Genomic DNA, 26,642 nt, shown 5'->3' with positions numbered 1-26,642 from the left:
TACCTTTGGGTGTGACTCGCTGGCCAGCCCTGGGCTGAGGGTGTTTTTTCGCCACCTGTCCTCTAACATTTCTCAAATAACATAGTCACTCACCTTAGCGGACTAATATAATCTACATGGGGCAGGATTTAAAAAAAAGCTAAAAAGCAACAGTTAGATATCCAGCTTTTTTAACCAGTTTGAGAAGGGCGGTGGTAGTAAAAGAGGATGCGCACACGCACACTTACACCGTTACCACTTTTTTCCACAAGCAAAGACTTTCTCCCCTTTACTGTTTACTCTGGGAACATGCTTCCYGGTCAAAACAAAGTTGCTGATTTTAGCATCTGTGTATTTTGCTCTGTTGTACAAGGATAGCTTGTCCCGATCTTACTCCATCAAGGCAAAAGTACAGCCAGCAGTTGTTTGGCCCCAGGGCCACGTCCTTGTACAGTTGGATGCGGTGCAAAAGCTCCCCAAAGACAGCACGCTCCAATATTATGTATGAATTGGCTCTCTTGCCTTTGAACTTGGCTGGGCTTGGCAAAGACCGCTGCGAGCCAAGCAGGCACACGTTTCCTCCGTAAGGCAGCCAGTAACAGCTGATCTTTTTTATTGTCAGATGAGACTGCAGACGAGCACCGAAGGGATAAACACAGCAGGCTCGTGTCTTGCTAATCTCCCATCTAACCACAGACATGAAAATGAGCCGTTTGCTGCTGGTTACAGCAGAGCAAAGCTGAGTTTTTTCCAGCATCTTCGTTTTGTTTACGGGGCGCTGGGCTGTGCGGAGCCGCAGGCCTGCCTGGGCTGGCTGGTGAGGCACTGCCACATCGAGGCCGGCGCGCTTGCAGCTCCTGCTGCCGCTGGATACAGGCACTGCGGCAAGCCTGGTACACGACAGTAAACATCACATGTTGGGCCAGCTTTGGCGCTTTTCCTGGCTAATGTCAGTTCAGGCAGTTTGCAAATGATGCTTTTAAGATGAAAAAAACCTAACCAAAAAACCCCCCCAAAACCATGSGCACCAAGGAGAAACAACTGCCCAGTAAAAGCACAGATGACTCAGCCTGTTGTGTTGAATAGCAAAACTCTTTTCTTTTCGTACTAAACCAAGCTATCGGCAGCGCATTTTGACCGGAGGTTACCTTTATGATTCATGGTATGAATGAGCACTTAGTGGGCACATACACCAGCGCCGTACGAATCAGGAAATAGCTCTTTCAGGTCGCGTTACAAAAGGAAGTGAGTCTGAGGCTTGCTAAGTTTACAGAAACTATGTCAGTGAACTTAATCTAGGACGGGGAGTGGGGGGAAGGGAAGAATCCCTTCTCCTTCTCTGTGGATTGATACAAACTCTCTACATTTCCGTATGCAATTTTTACACAACCACAAAAAAAGGGTAAGGGCCCAAAACAGGCATGAGGGCTGCCTCCACCACTTACAACCCTTTGCTGGTGCGTAGGTACTGCCACTTAGCCTCCAGCCAGACGGCTTTGGTTTAATGCCCCATCATTCCCCCAACTCACTAGAAAAACAGCAGAGCTTTTCTCCACCTCTCAGGAGACAGCCAGGAGCTGGCCCGAAGGGGCCTCACGGCAGCCCTCTGCCCATGGCTGCCGTCCTTCCCCCTCTCCCTGGCATGGAGGCTGCGTGTGGAGGGGGGACCATCCAGTGCACAAGCCGGAGCACTCTTCCTCTCTCAATGCTCCCCGCAAAACACCGCCTATGGGTAATTTTCAGTTCAGAGGAGCTGATACTTCTTCATGGGCAAAGCTGCTGCACCCTGAAGTTGAGTGAAGGTACTTCAGCTCCAGACTGGATTTGGGGAGATTCAGATTTGTTATTGCAATGGGACAGAAAACACCAGGTTTAAAAAAGCTTCAGTGTGGAAAGCGGTATGTTTTCAGAGTCTTCACACAGTACTATCTACAGAAGGAAGAAATGAGGTTCACCTTTTAAATTTATTCTTTTATCCAGGTTCCCGATCTCACCGCTACCTTAAAATGCACGCTGAGCGAGTGCCCTGACCACGCAAGACCTACTCCCCCGCAGCCCGTCAGCGCAGCGTGCCCCGTGCCACCAGCAAACACTCTGCTCGCTTCTTAACCACCAACACACGTCAGTCAAACCCCACTCTTCAAGAGATTTGCCATCCTTTTCTCAACAGGCTGGCACGAAAGTCCCGCGCCAGGGATGGCTTTGCAGGCTTCTGCTGCTTTTACGGGGTGGTAACACTTTGCACAACACATATTTGAGTAGCACTGAAACATCCACACTAAATGCGGAACGAGATTAAAAACAAAACAAAACATGGTCCTGCTGCTAGTTCTTTTTTAAACACATGCCAAAGGTAATTTGGTAAAATAAGTTTAGAACGTAGAGCTGCATAACTCGGCTAGTGGGTATTACAGGGAGGCATTCACGGGCACTACTGAATTCTCAATAACGATGCCCACAGGCTTCGCGCTTTTGAAACTGAGGCTAGCAAGTTTTGAGTCCAACTCCAACACGTACATGAATAAAATATACCTGTTACTTTGCAGAAACAGATCAGTGTTTGAGAGAGAGAACAAAAGAAAAAATATAGACACCCATTTAAAGCTTTTCCAGTATTTGGGGAGCATACAAAAAAAAGAAAAACTGCACCACCCTGCCATTTACGGAACAAATGCAAAACATACATACGCAGCAACACATTCTCAATTGTGCTCTTTGGATGTGTTTTTGATTAAAGCCTCATTGTAGATGGGGCTACACACACGTGATGTTTCAAAGCTATTCCTTCTCAGGCAGAAGGACTAATGGATTGAAATTGCTCAAAGACTACAGCAATAGCCTTGTGGACACAGCATCTGCCCTCGCTGCCAGGTAAAGCACATAGCAAATGACATTATCTTGTTACTCTGTGCCGCTGTTTTATGAACTTCATATCACTGACCAAGACTGGACACTCAGACTGCATGCAAAGTACATCCTTTAGTTTTAGTCACCATCAAATTAAATTCTTAACTCTTGCTCAGTTTCTATTTTTCTATTATAAGCACAAACTTCCTGACTGAGCTCTCCCAGGACCTGCGCCACTGTTGTCACGGTGGGCGCAGAGACCTGGCCTTTCGGACAGCGTTTGCACGCAGCTCCAGCTGCTGCGTGGCTATTGCCCAGGCACACAGCAACAAGTCACCAGGATCTGTCTCCTTCTCTCCAGAACCACTCCAAAACATCCAGCAGAGCTTTCTTAGTCCAGGCCTCACAGCACAGCTTACCAGTAACAAGACCTTGCCTCAGGAACTGGGCCGGGTGATGGAGCATCACTAGCATCCAGGCTTGCCTGCCACAGCTGGATGCGTCCCACATGACCAACCAGTTCTCAATGTTTGTTGGTAGAGGTAGATCCTTAAAAGCACCAAAAATGGCCAGCAAGAGACAACAGAGTCCGAGAGGCTGCTCTGGTGCAGGTAGTGTAGCTCTATTTCCTCCACAAAAAATGTATCGTTAGGGGAAGAAGGCTGGTAATCAGCTGTGAGACACCCTGAGCCCACCTTGATTTGTCCAACTCTGAATGCTACCAGTAACACCAGATTGAAAAAGTGGTGGTGGGAGCAGCACTCTGGAGAAATCCAGGAGCGTCAAGGGAACAAGACGAAAGTCCAGATCAGACCCCGGTCTTTAACCAGAGGTGACTGATGATAAACCTCACTGACACGGAGCAGGAAGAGACAATGCAATTGTATTAATATACTGATACTGCTCCCAGAGACACCTTGAGAAAGCTATCAGTCCCAGTCACTTTAAGAACAATACACAGTCAAGAACTACCAAAATCAGGTAATGGTCCAGACTTAAGGGGAAGGAAGGGCTGTGATGCAATTAGAAACATCCTTTTCTACTTTGTAGTTAAGATATTGCTAGCAAAGGTTTCTTTTGTAAACAAGAAGCTTTTGTACCTCTCAAAAACACTCCACAGTGGTGTGGACCTAGACAGGCACCAGGCCATCCAGACACAGTAGCTGATCCTGCTTTGAGGTGCTGGGTCCAGGCGAAAAGGAAGGTCCAATGGGAATTTAGGCAGGCCTCTCTGTCAAGCCTGAACAGCCAAAACATTCTCTGTTAATAGGGGCTTATCCTGACAAAACTGGCTTTACAAGAAGCTAGGGATACCCTTGAGGGTGTAGAAATGACCTCCAGGGAAAAAAAAAAAAAAGAAAAAAAAAGTGGGGAGGGAGGAAAAAGGGAAGAAAAGTGGGGGGGGAGGAAAAAGGGAAGAAAAGGAAAGAAAAAGGAAAAGAGAAAAAGAAAAATGGAAAACAAAGAAAAAGGAAAAAAAGAAGAAAAAAAGAAGAAAAAAAAAAGAAGAGAATTGTATAGTGGGATGGGAGGGTTGTATCTTTTCTGAAGCAAATGTTCTTACATTGGGATTTTCTGCCATGGCTAATAACCAGGGCTGCAGCAAGCCATTTCAGCTTCCCAGCTGTTTTCTCCAGCCCTAAAATATAAGTCAGTCCTGCTCCTTCTTGCACTGTAGTTATAGCTCTCTTAAAAGGTAACAGATACAATGATGAAGGCTCCAAAATATTTTTGTTACAACGTCTGCTGAGAAGTCTGTGTCTGGAGCCATCTGTGTTTAGAGTATTGAGTCTAACCCAGATTTTTGCAATGACCACATGTGGCAAAATACACTTTTATTCAACACTGCAAGGTTTTGCAGCAAAAGGAGAAGCTACGCTATCCACTTTTACTCAATATATTGCTAACATACTATCTATAAGGATTTCCACCCAGGATAGGAGGGCTGCATAGGCCAACCTAATGATCTCCAGTTCTGCAGCTCTCCTGTGTTGGAGAGATCAAAGATAGTTCTTTTAAGAGAGGACATTGCAACCTGTCCCCAACATATCTGCTCACTGACACTATGACAGATGATGTTGAGATGAGAACACTATTTCCTCAGTTGCACAGACTCCAGTTACCAAACTGAAAGGCTTAGAGCAGAAGGATGACCAGACTGTTGACATGAAATTTGGGTTGGGTTATATGCTGTTTTTAGCACATTTTGTAATACCCACAGGCAAAGTCTGGCAAAAGATAACACATGCATACACGAAATAGTCCCAGGAATATATGAACTGTGGTCAACTGCTCTCATGTTCTCCATTAGGAGTGTTTGTGCCAAGTGAGTTGAATATTTATGATCTTTTGCACTCACAACATCATGGGACATTACTTTTTTGTACTCACAGAAAACTTTAGATAGAGGACATAAGGAAAAGATTTCAGTTATAGCTATCTTGTTCGCATTTTGGAACCATCCTCTCATCATCTGCTTTTCCAGGTGCAAGGAGATAGTCATCTCCCACTAGATAAAAGCATTCCATTTTGAAGTCCATCATTTTGGGACATTTTTAAGAGCTAGCATAAATAGACAGTATGAAGATGTAATCAAACAAAATGAATTTGACTCAAATGATACTTATTCAACACAGGATTTCTTTAAACACACACACACACATATGAAAAAAGATTCAAAGCTACTGTGTTTGAATGCAGATTAGCTAATGCAGCAGACTGTACACAGCAAGTTTCATTTTGTTTCCATGGTCAGTATAAAGGAACAAAAAAGGGTCACAATTGCCTTAAAAAGGAGAATGAGGAAGCACATCTTGGTGCAGTCTGAGAGTCAAAATACCTAAGAATCACCAAGTAATTATGTTCTTAAATGCCAGTGTGGCCTATGTCAAATAATGCTGAACAAAACGTAGGTATTTAAATCTGTATTCCTAACTCAACGGTAATAATTTCCCCCAAGACATGAGTACATACAAGTTCAGGCCTACTTTAACTGAAGACAGAAATCTGTGCTTATATTGTAAGAGCAGTGCAACACAGCAGTTACAACATGTCCGTTCCCCAAGTTTCTTTTCCACTATTGACAAAAACACTACTTTGATCCTCCCAACACTGTTTGAACTATGTTGGCAAATTTCAAGTAAAAAAATTTTTATCATGCAAGAATTCTGCTCTCCTTGCTAAACCAGCAAGCACCCATCCATACCAGCACAAAACATTCATAAAAACATGCACGGAGCATGTTGTGAGATACTATTTTCCTGCCTAAGGCAACCACATGCCTTATGCCTGTATTGAAGAGTTGGCCTGTTTTATAATGCCCACATAGACTGATATTTGCATTGCCAAGGTCTGTTTGTTTTTCTCTAAATGTTTGTGGAATATGCCCAAGGGAATTACCTACCAAGAAATAACGATGATTTAAAAAAAGATTTTTAAATCCAATTTACTTGGTATTTCCTGCCTATTCTTTTTAGAAAGTTAGTACCTCACAAGCATTCTATCCTTCCCTCATTCCCCTTATATTCACTGATGGTTGATTTACAAGCATTAAAGACTCACCAATAAAGTTTTAAATGCTATGAGCTACTTGGATTACAGTAACTTGCAAAACACCATCCCCCAAAAGAGAGCTTCATGTAAATGGCCACAAACGATGAAAGGGTTTTATTGTGCAAAGATTTCAGAATGCTGGAAATCCTTTTGTATTTCCCTTCTGCTTCACTTTTCCCCTCCCCTGGCTGGCAATAAGGAAACAGCCAAGTCATTCTATAGCTGGTTCCCACCAACACAACACTCTGATTCTCACCGCGCTGTGCATTCAAGCAAAAACAAGAACGAACATTAACAGCTCCATTCCCATCCATCTACTAGAAAGGAACTCACAGATGCTTCATTATATACCTCCCACTGGCACTGATGAGGCAGAAGATTTGTATAAAAAGGAGGGGGAGACTCAGAGAAAACACAAGATTCATTGTAATTGTTTGCATTCGTAATTCTATTAGCTAACGCTAACCGAAACATCATGCTACTTGGAGCTTTTCCTCACTTTTTAAAATAGACATTGTCAACAGCATCTCAAGAACCAGTCTACTATGTTTCATAAATTGTGTGAATGTCATATTTTAGTTAAAGAATATAGGAGGAGGAAAACAATCAGAACTGTTTATGTAATTGGAATTTTATTTTACATATAAATAATAATAAGAGACTGAGGAATTTTGAGACTTCCTACTTGCTGACCTTGCAATAAGACCCACTGAGTCCCACTGCAGAATTAAGGACAAGGTCTCAGGCTGACACAAAATACGCAGTGTCCTTTCAGAGATTSCATACCAGAAGATGATACAGGGTGCTGTCAATCTTTCCTGAGGCAGAAGGCAGATTAGTCACATTCAAAGTCAAAATGGATTCAGACGTTTTGTCTTTTTCTTCTGAAATTGTTGCTCTTATCTAAATTTTATAGTCATCTATACCCAAAGAAAGTGGACAGAGGATAAAGGGGAGAGGGAGGGTGAGAGAGAGAAAGCAGAATTAAAACATCATAGACTCTTTGTACCCGCTGTCAGAGTGCAATTTTAATTTTTTTTTTCCCTTTGGTTTGGCAAGTTGATCAGAATCCATATTTTCAATGCCGATTTATTCCTAGTATAGAGATTTAATGCTTCATATTACTGATTGCAGCCACAGCAATAGAGCATTAATCATTAATATTATTAATCTCATCCARAGATTGCTCTAGAGATCTTGATTTCTGTAGTCGAGCTGTATGCAAATATAAAAATGAAAGAACACTTCCCAGCAACAAAACACCACAGGCAGTCTTGTGTAATAAACTGACTTTCTCAAATGGATTTCTTTCTAATTCCTGTTAAGCGTATTTTCTCCCTGATCTTGCTTACTCTGCCCTAAATCTAGGGCAATATAACTTAAACAAATAGAAATAGCAAAATATAGAACCTGAACAGAGTGAAAATGAGATATGCTGTCTTCATGGAAAAACACGGACTCATGTAGCTTACATGCAACTCATCAGCACAACAGATGGATAAAATTAAAGCTTAGTTCTCCCACAGCGGGATGTGGTTTGAGCTGTAGTTTGCATATAACTATTAACACGCAATAAAGGAGGTGCAATGCTGCTGTTTTTTTGGAATGAAGGTATATGTTACTGCCTGTCTCCATTCCAAAGCGATTTTGTCCTGGGCTGACCATTTAATTCAAAGACCCATGCTGTGACAAATCTTTGAGGAAAATGACATTGTATTTATTTTAGTAACCAGATTCAACTAGGAATATTGCCAACAGTTTAAAATACAGTGTGACTGTTAGGACTGATCTCATTTGGTATAAACAAACACATCTTTTCAATGATCACAGCAGTGCTCTCTAACCTTTGGGATCACTGAAATCCAACAAAACATCTGGACTTAAGCATGGAGCTGAATAACTGGATTTGAATTCCAGCAGAAGCAACAAATCACCACCCCCACAGAACAGCTGAAAATTGATACTGAATTGAACTTTCACCATCTGGCTCCTCCAGGTCAAAAATCTAGTGGTTTCATTTATGTAGCTCCTCTAGAAACAACATGAGGCAAAGTAAGCAAATTCAAAAGCACTCAGGTACGTGAGCAGGTTAACTCTTTAAAAAGTCAACCAGTAAAGTGACATCTGAGACAGCAGCTGTTAACGAGGTATTCCTCAAAACTTACTATTTATGTGATTGACATTCTGAGGACAAAGGTTTTGGACAACTTTAATATAAACCTTCCTGACAAGATTTTGTTCCTTTTCTTTAAAGAAACCTGCTTTAAGAAGGTGCTAAAGTCTCAAAGAACAAATAAAGAGCTGAAAAAAATTATATCCACAGGGTAAGAAATGTTGAAAGAAAAAAAAAAAAAAGGTGACTTAGGGATTTCTGTTTCTGATGAACCTTGACACTTGTACAGTGTCCCATATAAATAAACAAGAGATCAATATTCCTGTCTTTCTATCATTTAGTAGCTCCATCCTAAATCACAACAAGCACAATATTTTAGTGATCTATCTTTTCTTCTTCTTGGTTTTCCTGGGTATCTTTACTCTAAGCAAGACTATTCTTCCTTTTTTTTTTTTGTGTTTTTATTTTATGTAGTTGTTTTATAAAATATTAAGAGATCACTCTTATACTTAAAAACTTTTTATTTATACATCTGAAGGACAAACAAATGTCCTCAGTAAGTGAACCACTCAACATACCTTTGCCCCTGTGAGGGGAATTAACCATTAAAAATACATTAATGGAAACACAACACTAGAGACTAGTTTTGCTTTTAAAACTGACCATGTAAAAGTGGAACACTTACTCAGCAGATGCGTGCATTGCATCATATCTGCATAACATTTGTAACTGCTGACAATACATGGGGAAAAAAAAAAATGGTGCAGTTTTCTAAATCCAGACTATATTTATGTAGTTGGCAGTTGGGGGTGGGAGAGGAAGTAAATGGAACACTCCATACAAAAATAGTGAGGAGTCCCTACAAAAGTAGGTTTTCTGATGAAAAGTAATTCTTTATCATAATGCAAAAGTAATGTAGGGTAAAGAGGAGCAACTAGAAAAAATGTTCAGAAAAGACATCCCGTATCAACTGATAATAGAGCATACATCATCCGATATTTTGTACTAAACTACATCCAATTACAATATCGTGAGTACTAATATACCTCAAATACATAGCATATTTTGTCCTATTATCTTGAACTATCTTTAAAAAGTTGGGAATGCTTTTTACCTTTCTAGAAACTGTAACAGTCAAGGGACTCGCTTGATGTTAAAAAACAACTCAGTGGTCTGTTTCTGGCTCAGAGAACTGGGAAACACTGCCTCCATTTCCTCCAGCACTGGTTCCCCACTGACGAGGCATGCCTCATTAGTGAGGAGCATCAACATAAAAGGTGAAGCACAGGGTGGACTGTTGCAGGCTTTAGGATGAGGTTGTACCCTGGTGTTGCCGAAGCTTGAGAGGAATAATGTATCATCAGCAGGAAAGAGGTTCCTCTCCCCTCCTCACACCTGCACAGGTGTGAGAGGAGGCAAATGACAAGGGCAAAGAGGTCTTTGGTAAAGGAGGCAGGAGTGGTAAGCTGAGACAAAACAATGCTTTAACAAGGTCTGGCTAAAAATTAGTTGGGAACCACTGGAGGAGACTTTTATACTTACTTGCTGTGTTCTAAAGATGAAGTATTTAGATTAGTCAAGTAGTGTTTAGGAGAAAGCATTTTCTTGATAAATACTAAAAATGAATAAAATTATCACCTCTCTTCCCCAATTATTCATCAATCTAAGGAAGGCATCTGCAAGTTAAACTTGCAAATGCTTAGTTTTTCCAGGTTATTTTGCTGCTGTAGCCACATATTACTATCAGTCTTTATTCTTTACCTGTTTGATGGCAAGTGATTTGGTGTTCTACTTCTGGGCTCACTCCTCATTTGAAACAGCATGGACTTCCAGGGGCTTGTCACCATCTGCATCACCCTTGAGGAGGAAAAAATACACACAAAACCTCAATTGAGGCAATCCATGATTAACATTTTTGCTAGAACAGAAACCCTCTTCAAAAGCTAAAACAAAAAGTTCTTGCAATACCAAATGGTTGATGAGACTAATTCAGTAAGATACACTCAAATATGATCTTCTCCCAAAGTGTTTCTAAATTTTAGTCTTCCTGCAGTAAGCTCCGAAATTAAAAGATTTGAAAGAACAAGTAGTTCAACAGAAATGCTTTAATTGACTCATTTTTGCCTGCACTAATAACAGAAGATGAATTCTTACAGATTAGTTGCCATTTTGCATTCTTTGAATTCTGCGTTGATTTATACAATAGGCCTCTTTTACCACACACCCTTTGAAAGCGTGTTCTCACACTTTCTCTGAAATAAATGATAGAAATCAAAGAATGAAGAAAGGCTTGTTAGAGCATCTGGTCCATTTATTTGCCAAGTATACTACAACAAACAGTCATTTGATTATAGTTTTAAATAGCTATCAATAAAAAAAAAATACTTAAAGGGCCACATACACGGCTAGGAGACTGAAACACATGACATACAAAGACAGGCTGAGAGATCTGGATCTGTTCAGCCTGGAGAAAACAAGGCAAAGGGGAAATCTAATTGCTATCTACAGCTATTTAATGAGTGTTTATGTATTTGACAGTGCCAGATCCCTCTGAGAGGCGCACAGCAAAAGGACAAGAGGTAAAGAACACTGTTGCAGCATGGGAAATTTCTATTATAGATAAGGAAAAAAAATCATCACATGATCAAACACTGAAACAGGCTGCCCAGAGAGGCTGCTGAATCTCTGCCCTCAGAGATATTCAGCACTTGACTGGGCAAAGCCTGAGCAACCAGATCTAACTTCATAGCATCTCTGAGTGGGGACTGGAGGAAATGATGAGATGTTCCACTCAACCTCAATTACTCATAAATTCTAAGAATGTGAAAATTAAATTGCCTTTTCTTTTTCTTATAAAGAGAGATGTTCAGCAATACGCCTTAAATAAATGTGACTGAAAATGTAACAAAATAAGCCAGAAGAGACTGGAAAAGATAAAAATTCCACAGGATGGTTAGCATATATGTTCCAGTACAGATTAAACACTACGAATGAGGCTGCAGGTCTATGAGACCATACTTACGCTGTGCTGAAGATACAGGCTCAAAACAGGAAGACTCAATTATGAAAATAATTTAAAATTTCTGATTCTTCATTTCTCATACATTGGTGTTTGGATGAAGCACTGATTTATTTCCCATAACTAAAGATTACTCTTCTCCCTCTCTGTAAAGTGCTTCGCAAAATTTCTTGTTATGAGCTGTTAGCTTTACATAGAATTGGTTGGGAAAATAAAATTCTGTTTCTTACACATTGAGAGAGAGAGAGAGAGAGAGAGAGAGAGAAGGTTTTCATGTTTTTGGGACTTGCTGGAACAAAAAAAACAAAAAAAAAATCAGGATTTTACTACATCACAGATACTTGCTGAAGATGGTTTAAGTTCTTTAAAATTTCAGGTTCTGAAGAGGCATTCTCCAAAGAACACTTTACTTAAAACTTTCTCACAGGGTTTAGCATCATGCAACTACATTACAAAAATTTAAAGTACTTAAGCTGCAGTCAATCACCTCAACTTTTTATTCTTATTCCAAATATGTGTAGCAAGAGCTTTAAAGATAACTCTTTCCTCCAAAAAAGCCATTCTGTTTTGACTGCAATTCCAGATAGCTAACAGTTAAATGAAATCACATCTACAAACTACACCCATGTCAAAAATAATGACCTACTCTATAACTATACAACTCCAGCACAGGAACTTGTAAATTATGACATTTCACAACTTACCATGAACAACTTGACTCATAAAGCCTGATCTCAGGGGTTATTGAGTTCTGAACAATCCAACTAAAAATAAGTTGTTCATAGATGTTCTATGTTTTTCCACTTGTTTTAGTTTGTAAAAAAGCAAATAATACCTAGATGAGCTTTTTTTTTTTTGTCCTGAAAGAAAGAAAACAAAAAACTACTAAAACATATGAGAAAATAAGGGTCTTGCTCCATTCCTTTGTTTTTACGAGATTAGTAGGTCTCTCAGACCTTATCTTATCTTCACTAGTGGGCTAAATCCAAGTCAGCCTGCTGCTAAACTGTTATTACTCATACACAAACTCAGCTGCTGAATCAGCAAGTAAGGAATTATTGTAACTCCACTTGGTGTATGCCCACTATGTAAATAAAGAATCTGGAGTGTCACTGATAGAGCAGTAACATGGATAGCTCAAAAAAAGAGTTCTTTGAGATGGAGCAGAAGATAATCACACCTAATTTTACAACAAAGTGTCAAGGTCCTTTAGTCACATTCAACCCCCATCCCCAAAACAACAGAAGCAAAAACCATGTTTAGATCAATGACCCAAAAGACAGACCTCTTCTGTGGCATGATGCTCTCTAACAGAGGGAGGCACATATTCAAGACAGTCTTTCCACTTTCTGGCTCAACACAACCGCTTCCTAGCATAAGTGATGGCCAGAGGAGTTCATACATCAAAGCACTATCCCACAGCAGAAGAGGCAGTACGTTGCATTCTTACACATCTGACAGTTTCAACTGAAAGGTAATAGATAAGAAACCTCCATAAACACATTCATTTGTAAAGTGTTCAATAAACTGGTATCCCTTGGGATTAAAATAAAAATAAAAATCATTATTTGAAATTCAAAAGAATTTTGGAACCAGGGGGACTGTAAACAATGGTTTCTATAAGCTTTCAGTATGCAAGTGATTAAAACGGATCTCAGCTTAGCTCACAGTATCTAACAGAGATGCCTTGAGACCTACATTTTAAACACCAAACTTCAGAAAATGTAATGATTTCTGTGAAAATTCTCCTTTAATCCAGAGGAAAATCCCCATAAGCAACCTAGCCTAATGTCAAAAAAAAACAAAAGAAGGTTGACTTTTTTTCTCACGTCACAGCACTGGAGCCTAATCTGAGATCAAAGTCAATGTCTGCTGTTACCTCAGAAAAGGTCTTGCAGATGCCCAGGCCCTTTTACACTGGCACCTAACCTTAGAAATCCTAACTCCAAAATTAGATACGCATATCTTTTATGATTATAGAAAATTCCTAAAAGGTAGAGTCTGATCATTATGGGGGGGGGGGGAAACACAGTTGCAAAAGAAAAACAAAGCATTTGGGTTCACAGATTAATAATTTACTTTTTGCTCTGGTCTCTTTTGTTTGCAATACATTGCTTGGAATGATGATAACATCACTGCTTTATCTTATTTGTCCTTTCCCAGTTAACCAACAACAATTATTCTTCATTTGTTATTTTTAGTTGAGCTTGAATCTAACTCTCAGAAATATCAAGCAGTTTTAAAATGTTATTCAGTGTGTTTTAGGTTGCACTGAAGAAAAACACAAACTTTTCTTTCATACAGAGTAGATTATTTCTTTCCCACCTTTCTAACATATGTAAATTCACCACAGCTCAAACTAAGGATCCAATCCAAAAAAGTAATTTTTTTTTTAAACAAGTTTCACTCTTTGTTGTTGTTCTTACTGCCAAGTAACAACAGGAGAGGGTATGACAGGAAGCAGTATTTTCTGTCAGCAGTAGATGTTTATCATTTAGTTAATGGAGTCAGATGACCAACTTTCACCTGTCTGTTGAGTAGCTACTGAAGACAAGTCTTACAGGCATTTACAGTAAAAAGAATTTCTCTCAGCTGCTTATGCTGCGTTTTAAAAGATACTCAAAATTCAAGTGACTTGAAACTGTCCTCCTAAAACACAGTTTAGGCTCACTGTGGTCACAAGCTGTGATGCTCAGTGCAAGGCTAACCAGGCAAGACACTGGCACTGCAACTTCCACCAGAGCCTTCAGGTGAGCAAACTCCAGCTCCGTAGTTTCCTCAAAGCCTGCTCTGAGCAAGCACAGGAAACAAGCACCTAAAACTAAGCAGTCTTTGCACTTGGAAGCAGTCTGTCACCACCTAACACGTCATAAAATGTCCAAACAGCTACGTTTAACAAAAAAAAAATCCAAATACAGTATTGGTAAATCACAAAGACCAGGCTGGAATGAAAACCAAACAATAAGCTGCAAGAGCTTCTCTTGACAACAGGTAACAAAGAAATTAGTATACTGTAAGATCTTATTCCAGATTGGAGCAAAGGGGGAAAGAGCACAAACATGAAGAAAGGAACAAGAAGTGAAAAGAAGGGTGTTGTTAAAGCTCTGATGTTGGGACATACTATGGTGCTCTGGCTTTTCATATTTTGGTCACTTCACTAAAAACAACGGGTGACTGATTCAGTGTCTGGTGGGAATGTGGGTAAAGAGAAGAGGGGAGAGAGAAAGAGCACAAGAGAGAAAGAGTATCTAGAACAGCTGAAACTATGGTGAAACTCTGAGTGGCATAAAGACAGAACAAAGAGAGAACTGACTGCAGAAAATTGTTTGTGTGTGTATCAGTACCTTTTAGCTGACTGGCCAACCTACATTTAAATGACTTGGTGCCATAACACATGCTCTTGTCACTTGAAGATGGAACCACCGTAGCACTGGAGCTACGTTTTGCATCTCTTCAGAAGCAGTGCTTCAGTGAACGGGACAACCCGACAGCACAATACAGCAGTACAAATGACTGAAGTATCACAACGAGTAGCTGAAGAGGAAGGGCAAAAAGCTGCCTTCCATGAAAATAAACATCAGATGAACAGGGACACACATTGAAAAACAGGGCCTGATTCTTAAGAAACTTGCAGGTGGTCTGTATTAAACTGTGGCTCTGGAACACTGATTTTTAATCAGTCTTCCATAACAAAACTATAATCCTTTGTATAGAAAACTATAGTCCTTGAAGTTATGGTGTTGCACAAAAATCCTCCAGCAGCTATGTTTGGTCCATCCCTCTGACCTAAGAGCAGGTATTAAAGCTGACAAACGCAGCCAGTATTAAACAGAGGTCACATGAAAAGAAAGCTGCAACTCACTGGCTTAAAGGTTCAACTAGTAACAAGTTTTTATAGGCGCTGGAAGGCCAAGCTACAAGAAGGAAAAAAAAAATGTTGAGAAAGGAATTATTACATGAACTACGATATAATGGGGCAGAGCAGAGGGACCACAAAGACTAGTTGAAGCCAATGCAGGGTGTTAGCCTCCATAATTGGAAAACCCCAGTAGTGAAAGCTTGATGCCACCTAAGGCTACTCAAAAGGATTTCAAACAGTATACCTCATTCTAAAAACTGTATAAAGACAGAAGATGATACGATTCTCTACAAATTTTGCAACAAAATTTAAGTTAAACAAGGTTTGACGAACACATTTTTCACTTCATTTCTAATGTCACTTCTCTGTCTTTTACCCCCAAGATTTACAACCTGATAATATAAACATTAACAGCAATACCACTGATTTTTGTGGAAATAATATTGTGAGTAAAGATTACTCAAGTAAGCAAAAGAATTTCAGAAGATAAAATCTTTAAAATATCCCTGGCTTCTCACCAAGGTGATCATATTTCCTCTACCACTTTCCCTATTTGGGGGAAGTAGCAAAAATGTTGTCTATTTTATATCAAGATAGTGTATAAAGAAGCTGAACTCTGACTGTCCCTTACTAGGAAAATGTTTCATCCTTTTGCAAATAAAACACTGAACACTCATTTTCACTTATGATTCTTATGTAGTTTTACTAGACAGGCACTTTCATCTTGACAACCACCCCTTCAGCAAGCCAGCTTCAGGGTACCAAAAYGTTATACTGTAAATAGTGTACTCAAAACTACCAGACTGACTTTCTCTGGAGAGGGCCTCCAGCCACAGTGTTTCAACTGTTACAGCAGTTTACAGCAGAAGGTCCTGGAATTCATCTCTTTTGGCAGAACCTTGATTTCAGTTGATATGACCTCAATTTGGCATAGCTTTTTGCTTCAAAAAAACTTCAAAAAATTAACATACCATGTCTATTTAAAAGACATATTCCTGCACAAACATCAAGTTCTGCACAGCTGTGACACCTATGACTATCAAACACATTACGAGCAATGAAAGAATTAACACAAGCCAAGAAGAGCCACCCATATAACATTTGGATCTTTGCATGAATCCTTTGTGTAGCAACAGAAGAATGCTAGAATGAATGTCACAAAAACAAAAACACACAGTAATATCTTTCGCTCTGGCATGGTTTCCTGAAATGGGTTACATCTGCTAAAACTCAAGAATAACATTTATATTTGCCTTCACTAGTTATGGAATCTAGCTGCCTATAATAAGGCATGACGATAAGAAATGATTATACAAAAAAATCCTGATTCTTTCACTGGGCTGTCAAATTAAGGCAGAAGTCCCAGAATCTATCCCCGAATACTTTGCCAGTTTTGGTATATGATAGGAGTATTTATTTTTCTTCCTTGACATTTCTGTATCAGCAAAAACTCTATTTTTATGCAGCTTACATTACTGCCAAAAATTTTTGTGCTGGAATGGTTTATACTGATTTTGTGAATCTAATCAGCAGTACGAAGAGAAAGCACTTTTGCTAGTGCTAGTATAAGCACTCAGTGTTCCTGATGGACTGAGAAAGGTTTTTTTTAGGGTAGACCTGACCCCTCATCTCATGTTAGAGTCACACCTGCACTTTTAGGTATCAAAAAAGGCAGAGGTTCTCATTATCAAGTGTGGTTGATCACATCCTGCTAAAACGTCACTACACTACCTTTAAAAAACAAACTTTTCACCTGTATGCTTTATACTAGTTCACCAAGGTGGACAAAAGGAAATTTGAGCGCAGACTTTTTTTCATTAGAAGTACTTCTCAGTCCACATTCTAGTGACTTTGAAAGCATGTGACTTCTTAGAACTGCTATTCAGCTTCTCTAAAAGTCATAGACACAACACCCTCTCTTTAACAACTTCAGAGCACAAAAAGCAATGAGGCTGTATACTCAAGTGTTTAGGGACCTCTGAGCATCTGAAGTACAGGCAATTTAACTGAAGCATGTAGTACTTCTTTTCAGTTATGGGATTTCTGTATCTTGCCTAATTCATCAAGCTAACTGGCAATAGTTAACACTACCAATATGTGATTAATTAGATGGACTTTCGGAGGAAACTGTTCAAGGGCACTTCACTCTCTTGTGCAAATAACTTATTTTTTGGCAACTAAAAGGGCAATTTAAAGATTTTGCAAGGAGGAAGAGAAAGAAGTGCGTTTACTCAGTGGTCTCTGTAATTTTTTGTGTGGTTTGTTTTTCTGCTGAGGTAGCAAGTGCTTGAATAAACCTTATTAAAAGATGAAAGCTTCAAAGTTTTTGGCTTCCAATAACAACCATGTGTTTCCTTTTGAAAGGTTAGGACACAAAATAAAAAGCTCAGCTAATTTTTATCAATACTGTCAGTTTGTCTTTCTGAAATATTTTAATGTTGCCTATATTTTTTGTGATTTTTTTGACAGTTTATGTTTTAGGAAAGGTACAGTATGATTAACTAACTAACCTTTGTTTATTCAAAGAGTTGTACAAATTTTTTTTACTGAAGCGCCCCAGGCCCAATACAGAGGGAGTATCTACTGATGAAAGTCTCCACCAACATTCAACTGATGCCCACTTTCATAAGACTTGGCAACTGATGGCATGTGTGAGCATTCCTCCAACCCAGCTTATATTGGCACTAGTCCCACACCTAGACCTACCTAGGGAACTAGATCCCATASCTGTGGTCTATCCAAGCGAAATTGCCTCTCTAAAACATATTCTTTCTCAGTGCCTATGTCCCTTATTTCTTAGACCTCCGTGCAGCAGATACCTCATTCTGGTCAGATAGGACTTCTGGTTCCCAACAACCCAGAACGCCACTCCTACAGCTGTACTGCATTGTCAGGTTAGTAGGAACTGTTACCAGCTCTTAGCTAAGGGTCAGCCAGAAGATCCACAGTGAAACATTAAAACTTTCTGCTGGTTCAAAGTTATTTTCAAATCACCTGTTAGTTTTGACATGCTACTTTAAAGAACTAATCTGTAAAATAAGAGAAGGGCAGCAGTCTTCTGTTAAGACAACAGTTTTTAATCAACTGAACAAGCACAACTGCTTAGAAATCAGGAATGAAAGATGCAATGAGTCTAGAAATAAATTCAAAACAACAGAAGCTCTGAAGTTACACATCTGAACTTTTATTTCTTTAAATAACCATTAAAAAATTTCCTAACAATGGTTTGACCTTACAGGCTCTCCCTCCCACACACATTTAATCAGTCATAAGCTATCTAGCTCTAACCAATTCTTTGGTCTATTATACTCGGCTTCTCTAAGCCATCTGCATATATTTCGCAGCAATCAGTTTGCTTATCTGAGTCAGAGAGGTGCAACTACAAAGAGAGCCTGCTTCTGTGGAATAATGAAAAAGTCTAGTAGATAAACAAACCAAAACACCATTAAGATAAGTAACTCGAGAAGTTACTTGAGGCAGGTTATAAATTATGGTCAAAATATTTTACAACGTAATGATTCATTAAAAGAGTTCACATTCCTTCACAAGCCAGCGCAAATCTCCAATATCATTAATCAATCACATTGCACTAATTCTGAAACTGGCAGCATTTTGTAGAATGCAAAATGCATCTGAAGCACCAAAGTAGAATCTCATTTCCAATTTTGTTTTTTTTTTCCTTTTAGGGAGTGAATGAATATTTGCTCTAGCGTAATGGTGCCACTGTGTACTACTAATCAGTCATAATATCTAGCATTTTAGAGAAATAAACAATCATAGTTATACACAACTGAAGTTCTACAATTCATTACTGTTACGTGTTACACTTGACCAACTCAAACTACAGGCAAAGTCTCAGTTTAGTGCAAAACATTAATGAAGTCATTCTTCTACCCATTCCCCCCTACCCCTTCTTTTCTTCTTGTGGAGTGATACCACTTTGGTCTTTGTCTTCCTGTTCATTTCTGTTATCCTCTGAGCTGTTGATTTCACTTTTACTTCAAGTCCTGAAGGACTTCACTGCAAGGACTCTTCCAAGAGTGGACTTTGTGAGTATACTTGAATCTCTCTCAAGAGAGAAAGGGCACTTTTCTTTTTTTGTTGGGTATTCTTTAACCTCCACATGTTTAATTTTTTTTCACAAGAATTAATCCCAAAGACTTACATTAATACATATACAAACAAATACTTGTTTTAATATATACTGTTCCAGCACAGAGAAATATAGAAACAAATATACTTAGATACTACTACAAATACTACCTCAAAACCAAGGATAAATTCATTCATGTACACTGAATGATAAGACTTAGAGTGCAACTACCCTGTTAACTGTAAATCAACTACGGAAGAGCACACTTGTTGAGATATTGAGATTTAGAGTAACTAAAGGCACACATACCCTCAAATGCAGGTATTATATAAAGTGGGCCATAGGAAAGCTAGAGAAAATGCTTCAGTTATCTGAAGAAGAAATTGTACCCAAAGAAATTGTACTGTATCACTGATGCTCTGTAGGGGGAACAGGGAAAGCTATTCTGTTCTGAAACTAAAAATAAGCATGCAGACATTTAATTAGTTGTATTAGCAGTGTTAATTCAGAAATTCTGTTTTTAAAGAAACCCCAACGCTTGTGAAACTCAGTAATACAAAACCACTATGTTAGCACCTTGCTCTATTATTAAATGCCATCACCTCTAAAGCAAACAAGCAATCTGCTTAGCATAGCACAAAATGGTAATGCCAGCCAAAAAAGTGACTTGTAGAATAGAAAATAAAAACRAATGTTATTCGAACTAAGAAATTGTCTATTTGAACATTACTTTAGCCCCTCATACAACAGCCAAGCTYTTGAGAGAAACGTTCAACAACTGGAAATGTAGAAAGCAGCACTTTCAGCAATGACTGCCTTCAGTACTTCACCAGTACACAGGTTCAAAGATGACTCAAAGAAATTTTTTTTTATTGCCACTTTTTTGGATGAGAACTGATTAAATCGAGTTTTTCTAAAATAGGGCTGTAAATATGAAACCATACAGCTTGTCATCCATGACTAAATTCCTAAGAGCTGCATATTCCTATAAAGTGCTAATTCTTATGACTAGATAGTAATGTTTAATAGATCAGTACATAATTACATCATTACTCCACAGCAAATGTTCCTGAACAGTCACCCACCAAAAAAAGAAAAAAAAGAAGAGAAAAAAAGAAAAGAAAAAAGAAAGCAGAAGGGGAACAAACTGAAAACAAGATTCTATTTTACCTCTTTCAAAGACGAGATACATATAATGAAAAAACAATGCCATGTTGGATTTTTAAGATGGAATCCATCAAATTTAATCAGCATTTGTTTTAAAAAGTAGGGGTATTTTAATAATCAGGACTATAAATCTTGATCTGGAGCACAAAATACTCCTAACTTTTCTGTTGAACACTTAGTAGATCACACATTAAACAACTACTAAATAAAACTTCTAAACAGTATTTTATACTATATTTCTGTATTTTATAATATAGAAAGTTTAAAATAGGATAATTTTTCCAGAGGTTAGAAAAACAGTACCAAATCCTTGTCTTCACAGAAGAAGGCTCAGAGTAAAAATTTATTATTTAAAATAGATATGCTTCACCTGAACATGTCATGTGTGTCTACACATTTTCTTGTAATTCAGAAATCAAGGCCCTCAGACTTCTTACCTTATCACTTTTTTTCCCAGATTTCTTCTTTTTAGGATTATCCCTCCAGAGAGATTCTACAGCAATATATCCCTGTAGACTCCAGTCATACAGCTGCGTACCAGCAACCTTTGAAACAAAAGGTATTAGAAAGCAAGAATTTAATAAACATCTGAGAAAGATTATCCTGCTTTTCGTTCAAGTGGAAGAGATTTCAAAAGCTCAAATCTTTACCAGGGATGTTTTAGGGACACACACGTGCTGTTCAAGCTCAGGGTGTACAGCGTTAGTAAGCATCTTGAAAGAAACAAAAATGTCACACAGAAGTAGAAAAGTTACCTGCTTTAGCAACCTGCTAAAAAACTGTTCAAAGAATACATTAAAGTATATTTGTATAAAAATAGGTGGATAGAGGATGCTGCATGGAAATAATTTTGGATTTTATAATCTCAGTACCTTTCATTCTGTAGATTTAACATATTCAAGTTTTTTTTCTTAATTTGACCTTACTGCCTTTTTAGAAATTTTATTTTGTTACTATTTTGCAATTTTACATTTTCACTGCTTTGACAAAACAATAAGGGTACTCCTTTGTTTGTTTGCTATTTAGAAGCAAGACCTATTCTGCTAATAGGTGGCTATAATGAATAACCAGCAGTCAACTCCTAAAACACAAAAGGGGTAGGAAAGACAGTTTTTATTATAGGACCCAAACATAAGAGAAACAGGAAAAATCCAGCTGCCTTATAACAGACAAAATCTTGCTGTCCCCTACATGATACGGAACTGTAAAATTCATAGTATCCTTTAAAACTCAAGAGTGTTAGGTTTTTGCAACTCCAGACTCAGATCAGTACTCACTTTCATATTAGTACTGGTTTTCTTACAAATAAGCAACAGCAAAAATGGACAATTTGTCCAAGTCGACAGCTACTAAACTAAATAAAAATATACCAAAAAAATCAAGAAATGAGAAGACATCACCCTACTCTCCAACAACAGGCAAAACTGAAAAAACAAGGAAGACTAAGAACAGGGCAAGCATAAATGACACTTCCTCCTAAGTTTCTTCCAGTCTCCAACAACTTGCTGCTCAGAGATTTCCTGAGCCAGAGGGCGATTTCTGTGTAACAACTCCCAGTGTGTTTCTCTCGCATGAACTTGTCCAGTCTCCCCTTGAGCCTCTTTATTTTTTAGCATCCACAACATCCTGTGTCAAGAAGTTTCACAGCTGGGCACATATCCTGCGACAAACCACTTCCCTTTGTTTGCCTGAACGCAAGGGACTACGCTTGTTGTGCAGCAGAACAGTAATGGATGTGCTTCTGGGTAGAGAGTGTGTGACCACCTTTGTACTGCAACTAGCACAAGTGAGGTTTTGAACCAGACAGAGACCTCCAGCCTTGTACTATTTTTTTTTTTTTAGTGCTGCATTAGATTTCAGGAAGAGTACAAATACAAAACTGGCCGTATACAGCCTGCAGCAGGGACAGCTGTTTTGCAGCGGATTCAAGACCAGAGAGGTGGGCCCCACACACGGGTCACAGTTCCTGTGGGCTGAGAAGCCCAGCGCTAGACAACCTGTAAGCTGCATGTTTCAGGGTCAACAGGAACACATACAAGAAATTTTGATAACCATCCACTGCATCCTCTAATGAGCACAACAGTGGAGCCACGTGTGAGAAACAGTCTTGTATTTTATATCTCTTTTTTTTTTTTTCATGAAGCAGTTTAAGAGTATTGATGTATTGCCCCTATTCTCAGCAGTGACAGTTCCAGCCACGCAAAGTAAAGGGAACAATAATAATACATACAGTCCATTCAAGTTGTTCAAAGTGCTCATTTGAACACTCATACAAAGAGTTCATTTGAAAAGTGGCAAATTTTTCCATGCAGTAAACCAGAATTCTTAATTTTTGGAAGATAACAATTTCCAATTCATCTGTGTTACAGTATGCTAAACCACGTCCTGTGTTCAGTGCAACACTAAGTTTGTATGCTAACATTTGAACAAACAAGTTCAAAAGTCATACCAAGTGGTTGTCAACAGGGATCCTAAAATAGCTTGAAATGACCCTGGGCCACAAACACCCATACCAGGCACAGTCGGTAGCATCAGCAATTCCTATGGCTTAATCTGCACGTAAACAAGCTTCCACCTTTTAATTGCACACAAAACTAAACTTATAATATCAACTTTTCCATACGCTCTATGTGAGGATTATCAAGCAGAATTATGGTTAGCAATTCTTTATCAACATTGCATGCTGAGAAACTAAATTGAGGATCTGCTGGCTTTTCTGCATTTATGTTCCTATCTCTAACAAAGCAGAGTACAATTTCACAAGCATTTCATTCCCTGGAAGAGGTGGACTACATGACCCCAACTCACTCTTTTCAACCCCTAGTTCCTGCAATTATGCCAAGCTCTCTGTTATGCTAGTACAACTGTTGATGCATTATGCACTGTGCTGAACTGGACAAGGAGACACATATAGGTTAAAAATAACCACATAGTTTAGTTTGTTGTCAAGGAAATAAACTTATGTATTAGGAGGATTTTTCTTCCTTCCAAGAAGAAAGTAAGCATAAAAGACATGCTGTTTTAGGAAATTTGAGAAGTTCCAATACAAATAAATAAAAATATGACTGACAACTCTTCTAAAGATAGAGATTGATTGAAGTAACTTAATAATGCAAAGTTTTTCCAGACAGAGGAGAAGCCACAGTTAATAAAAAACCTTTTGAAATACATCATGATTAGCTGAAAAGCAACACAGTTTCAAAACACTAGTTAAAGTTCCACCAAAACAAAATAAAAATAAACAACATTATTATTAAATCGAGCTCCCTTACCACATATATGGCCTGATCATTTGCTTAAAGTTATACAAATAAAATTGATGCTAGCAATGGAGCAATAAATCCCTTACAAATTTGTGCTCTATCAGAACAATTACTGGGGGGGGGGGAGCATGCCTCAAGCATTTCTTTGATCTCCAGTTAGAGAATCAACATCTGAAAACTACATATGAGCAATGGTGAGCTCTGCTACTGTAACTTTAGTTAACAAGTCATACATTTTAGTTAAAGGAAAAAAGTCTTCTCCCAGATAGATGCATCCAGTATTGTACCTCAACTGCAAATACATTTGGCTGAGTTTATTTCCAGCTCTGCAATGGAAAGTCATCAATAAGGGCAGTAAGGAAAAGATATTTATGCTCCTTTGAAGTATGGCCAAATCCAAACTTTACCAACTGAAGGGAACTATACCATTGCAAATAGAAATGTAGTGATGAAGTACTCAAATATGGAAGAAAAAAAAAAAACGAACAAAACAAAGAAAAACTTATGTTCCAAGATATTTCCTATACTGTTCTATCAACATGGCTCATGAGCTTCGTACTGCAAGCATCTCTTTTTAGGCTTACAGAAACTTTTTGAAATGCCTATGAAACATTTCAAAGTAATTACTAGAGAAGAAAATGCTTCTAATTACAGATTAAAAGCATAAAAAATAGTAATCTCCATATGCTTAAATTTTTGCTTTTTTGAGGAAAAAAAGGGCAAGAAAGAGAATAGAGGAACCAAAAAAAAAAAACCACCCTCAGGACATCACTCTCCATAGAGGCTTTCCAACTCTTAGATCTAGCACCCTGACCAAGTCAACAAAGCTAAACCTATTCCAATCAAGTTTCAGGCACAGTGTCTCGTATCAAATCTTGTGTTATAGTCAAACTAAGAACTGTGAATTAATCAAAGTGCAAGCATGCACTTCAAAGTTCTGGTAAAATAAACAAGGTATTGTGAAGCTATTAGTAGAAAATCCATAGTTAATGCCGAACTGAGTTTCTTTTAAAAACGTAACATCAGTTTGAACACCATTCAATCACTTCCTCCTTTATTGTTCAGAAGGCAACTAGAATTTCAATACACAATTCATCTACAGAAAAGTCTAAGCTTCTTAAACAATAATGCTTTTTCCTGCCATCTGCATAATTTTCACTCCCTGAAGATAGTCAACATAATTATTTGTATTTAGAGTATCTGAATCGTGGAAGCATTAAAAAGATCCCACCCAAGATCAAGGTATCACCTTACAGAGTATTTCTGATGCACTAAAATATGCACGCTGTGGGTGGCTAAGTGCTGGATTTGAAGAAGAATTTGGTGAACATCTGAGGAATCTGCCAGTAAAATTAAGAATGAGTGGACAGCAAGGCATACGAACTGAGATCATTGTGGACTCTAGGCAATTGCCTGTCTTGTCAAAATGTTGTTCCTATGATTCCTCCATAGAATCTCTCTCTTTTTAAACCCCCCCCCCCCCAATCTTGTTTTCCTATGCTCTCAACACATTTCAGGCTTCCTTAGTATTGTAACTGAACATATAAACTGTACTTACTAATCATGTTTATGTTAATTTATAATTACTGGAGTTTAGAGACTCAGAAAGGAATTCATATTCCTCAAACTGAAGACTCTACTATGGGTGTCAGAAGCAAAACAAAGTCACTAAAAGAAATGAAACATCTGACTGGCATTGTTTAGACTGCATGTCCTTTGACAAAGTAACTATTAATTTTATTTTGTTAAGTGCCAAGCATGCAGACAGGACTTTCATAAAAATGGATTACCAGTTAATTTGAAGGCATGAAAAAATAATTGACAAAAGACACTTCTTCAAAGAAAAATATCACCACTGACCTTTGCAATAGCAACTGCTTGCTGTGGATAATACAGGGAGGCACCAATTCCCATGAAACCTATAGGATACACCACCTTCTTTATTTTTGAACCTGTTTCACAACAGAAAACACATGGTTGGAGTATGCATTAGCTGAGACAGCTGAATGGCCCTACTCAACTTTTATTTATAATCAACACAATTTTACTAAATACAGTTCAGCATATTTTCTGTTTAGACGTACTGGTTTCTTAAAAAACATGATTAAACTGATCAATGTTTTTTTACTTGGGAAAATATTTTTATTAGCATCTTTCCATACTGAAAATTACCTTACAACTAGATTTGCTGTGGTAGTACACAAGTTAATTTAGCACTGAATAATGAAGTCACAGTTAAGAAATATTGAAGGAAACTATACCAACTGATGCTTTTTTCTAAACTAAAAGGAAAAACTCAGGCAAAGAAAGGTGAGGTTAACATCCTTTTGAGAAATCAAGCAGAAGCAAGAGAAGTTCCACAACAAAGAGAAGACTTCATAAGTTACCATGACTCACAAATACCGATTCTTCCACAGCTGCTCTTATGAATAAGTTTTCTTAATTCAGTGTAGCAATTTGCAAGGAATTTGAAAGTACTTTTCAACTAGGATAAAGTACTTAAAATTATGCTGTCTGCCAGTTGCTTAATCCCCAAGTGAGTTTTGAATTTGTCAATTTCAACCAAATCTCTAGTCAATGATACAAGTCTAAAAATTTAACTGCCTTAAAAAAAAAAAACCACACCCTCATCACAGCTGGTCACAGGTGTGTACCCTGGCTGCCAGTGAGAACATGCATCACTGAATCAGTTACAGGGTACACTGCAATTTATCCAGTCAGAAAAGGAACAGAGAAGGGAGCAGGTACAG

General features: G+C 38.4%; 1 protein-coding gene across 9 annotated transcripts in view; it reads right to left on the bottom strand.

Moving 5' to 3' along the window:
* Window positions 1-26,642, bottom strand: part of APOO (apolipoprotein O) — a 55,224-nt gene that overhangs the window by 12,824 nt on the left and 15,758 nt on the right. For 3 of the 9 annotated variants that reach the window (XM_026075432.1, XM_026075425.1, XM_026075433.1), the window contains 4 exons: window positions 25,753-25,844; window positions 21,067-21,174; window positions 10,253-10,348; window positions 7,261-7,298 (listed from right to left, as the gene is read on the bottom strand). In XM_026075432.1, the coding sequence (XP_025931217.1) occupies window positions 10,292-10,348; window positions 21,067-21,174; window positions 25,753-25,844 (257 nt within the window). In that variant the 3' untranslated portion in view covers window positions 7,261-7,298; window positions 10,253-10,291. The other 6 variants (XR_003255140.1, XM_026075426.1, XM_026075427.1 and 3 more) reach the window with 4 other exon arrangements.

Source organism: Apteryx rowi, unplaced genomic scaffold (assembly GCF_003343035.1).
Source record: "Apteryx rowi isolate R43461 unplaced genomic scaffold, aptRow1 scaffold_403, whole genome shotgun sequence".
Lineage (NCBI taxonomy): Eukaryota > Metazoa > Chordata > Aves > Apterygiformes > Apterygidae > Apteryx > Apteryx rowi.
Note: the sequence above shows the minus strand (reverse complement) of the source record. Positions and strands in the feature narration are given on the sequence as shown.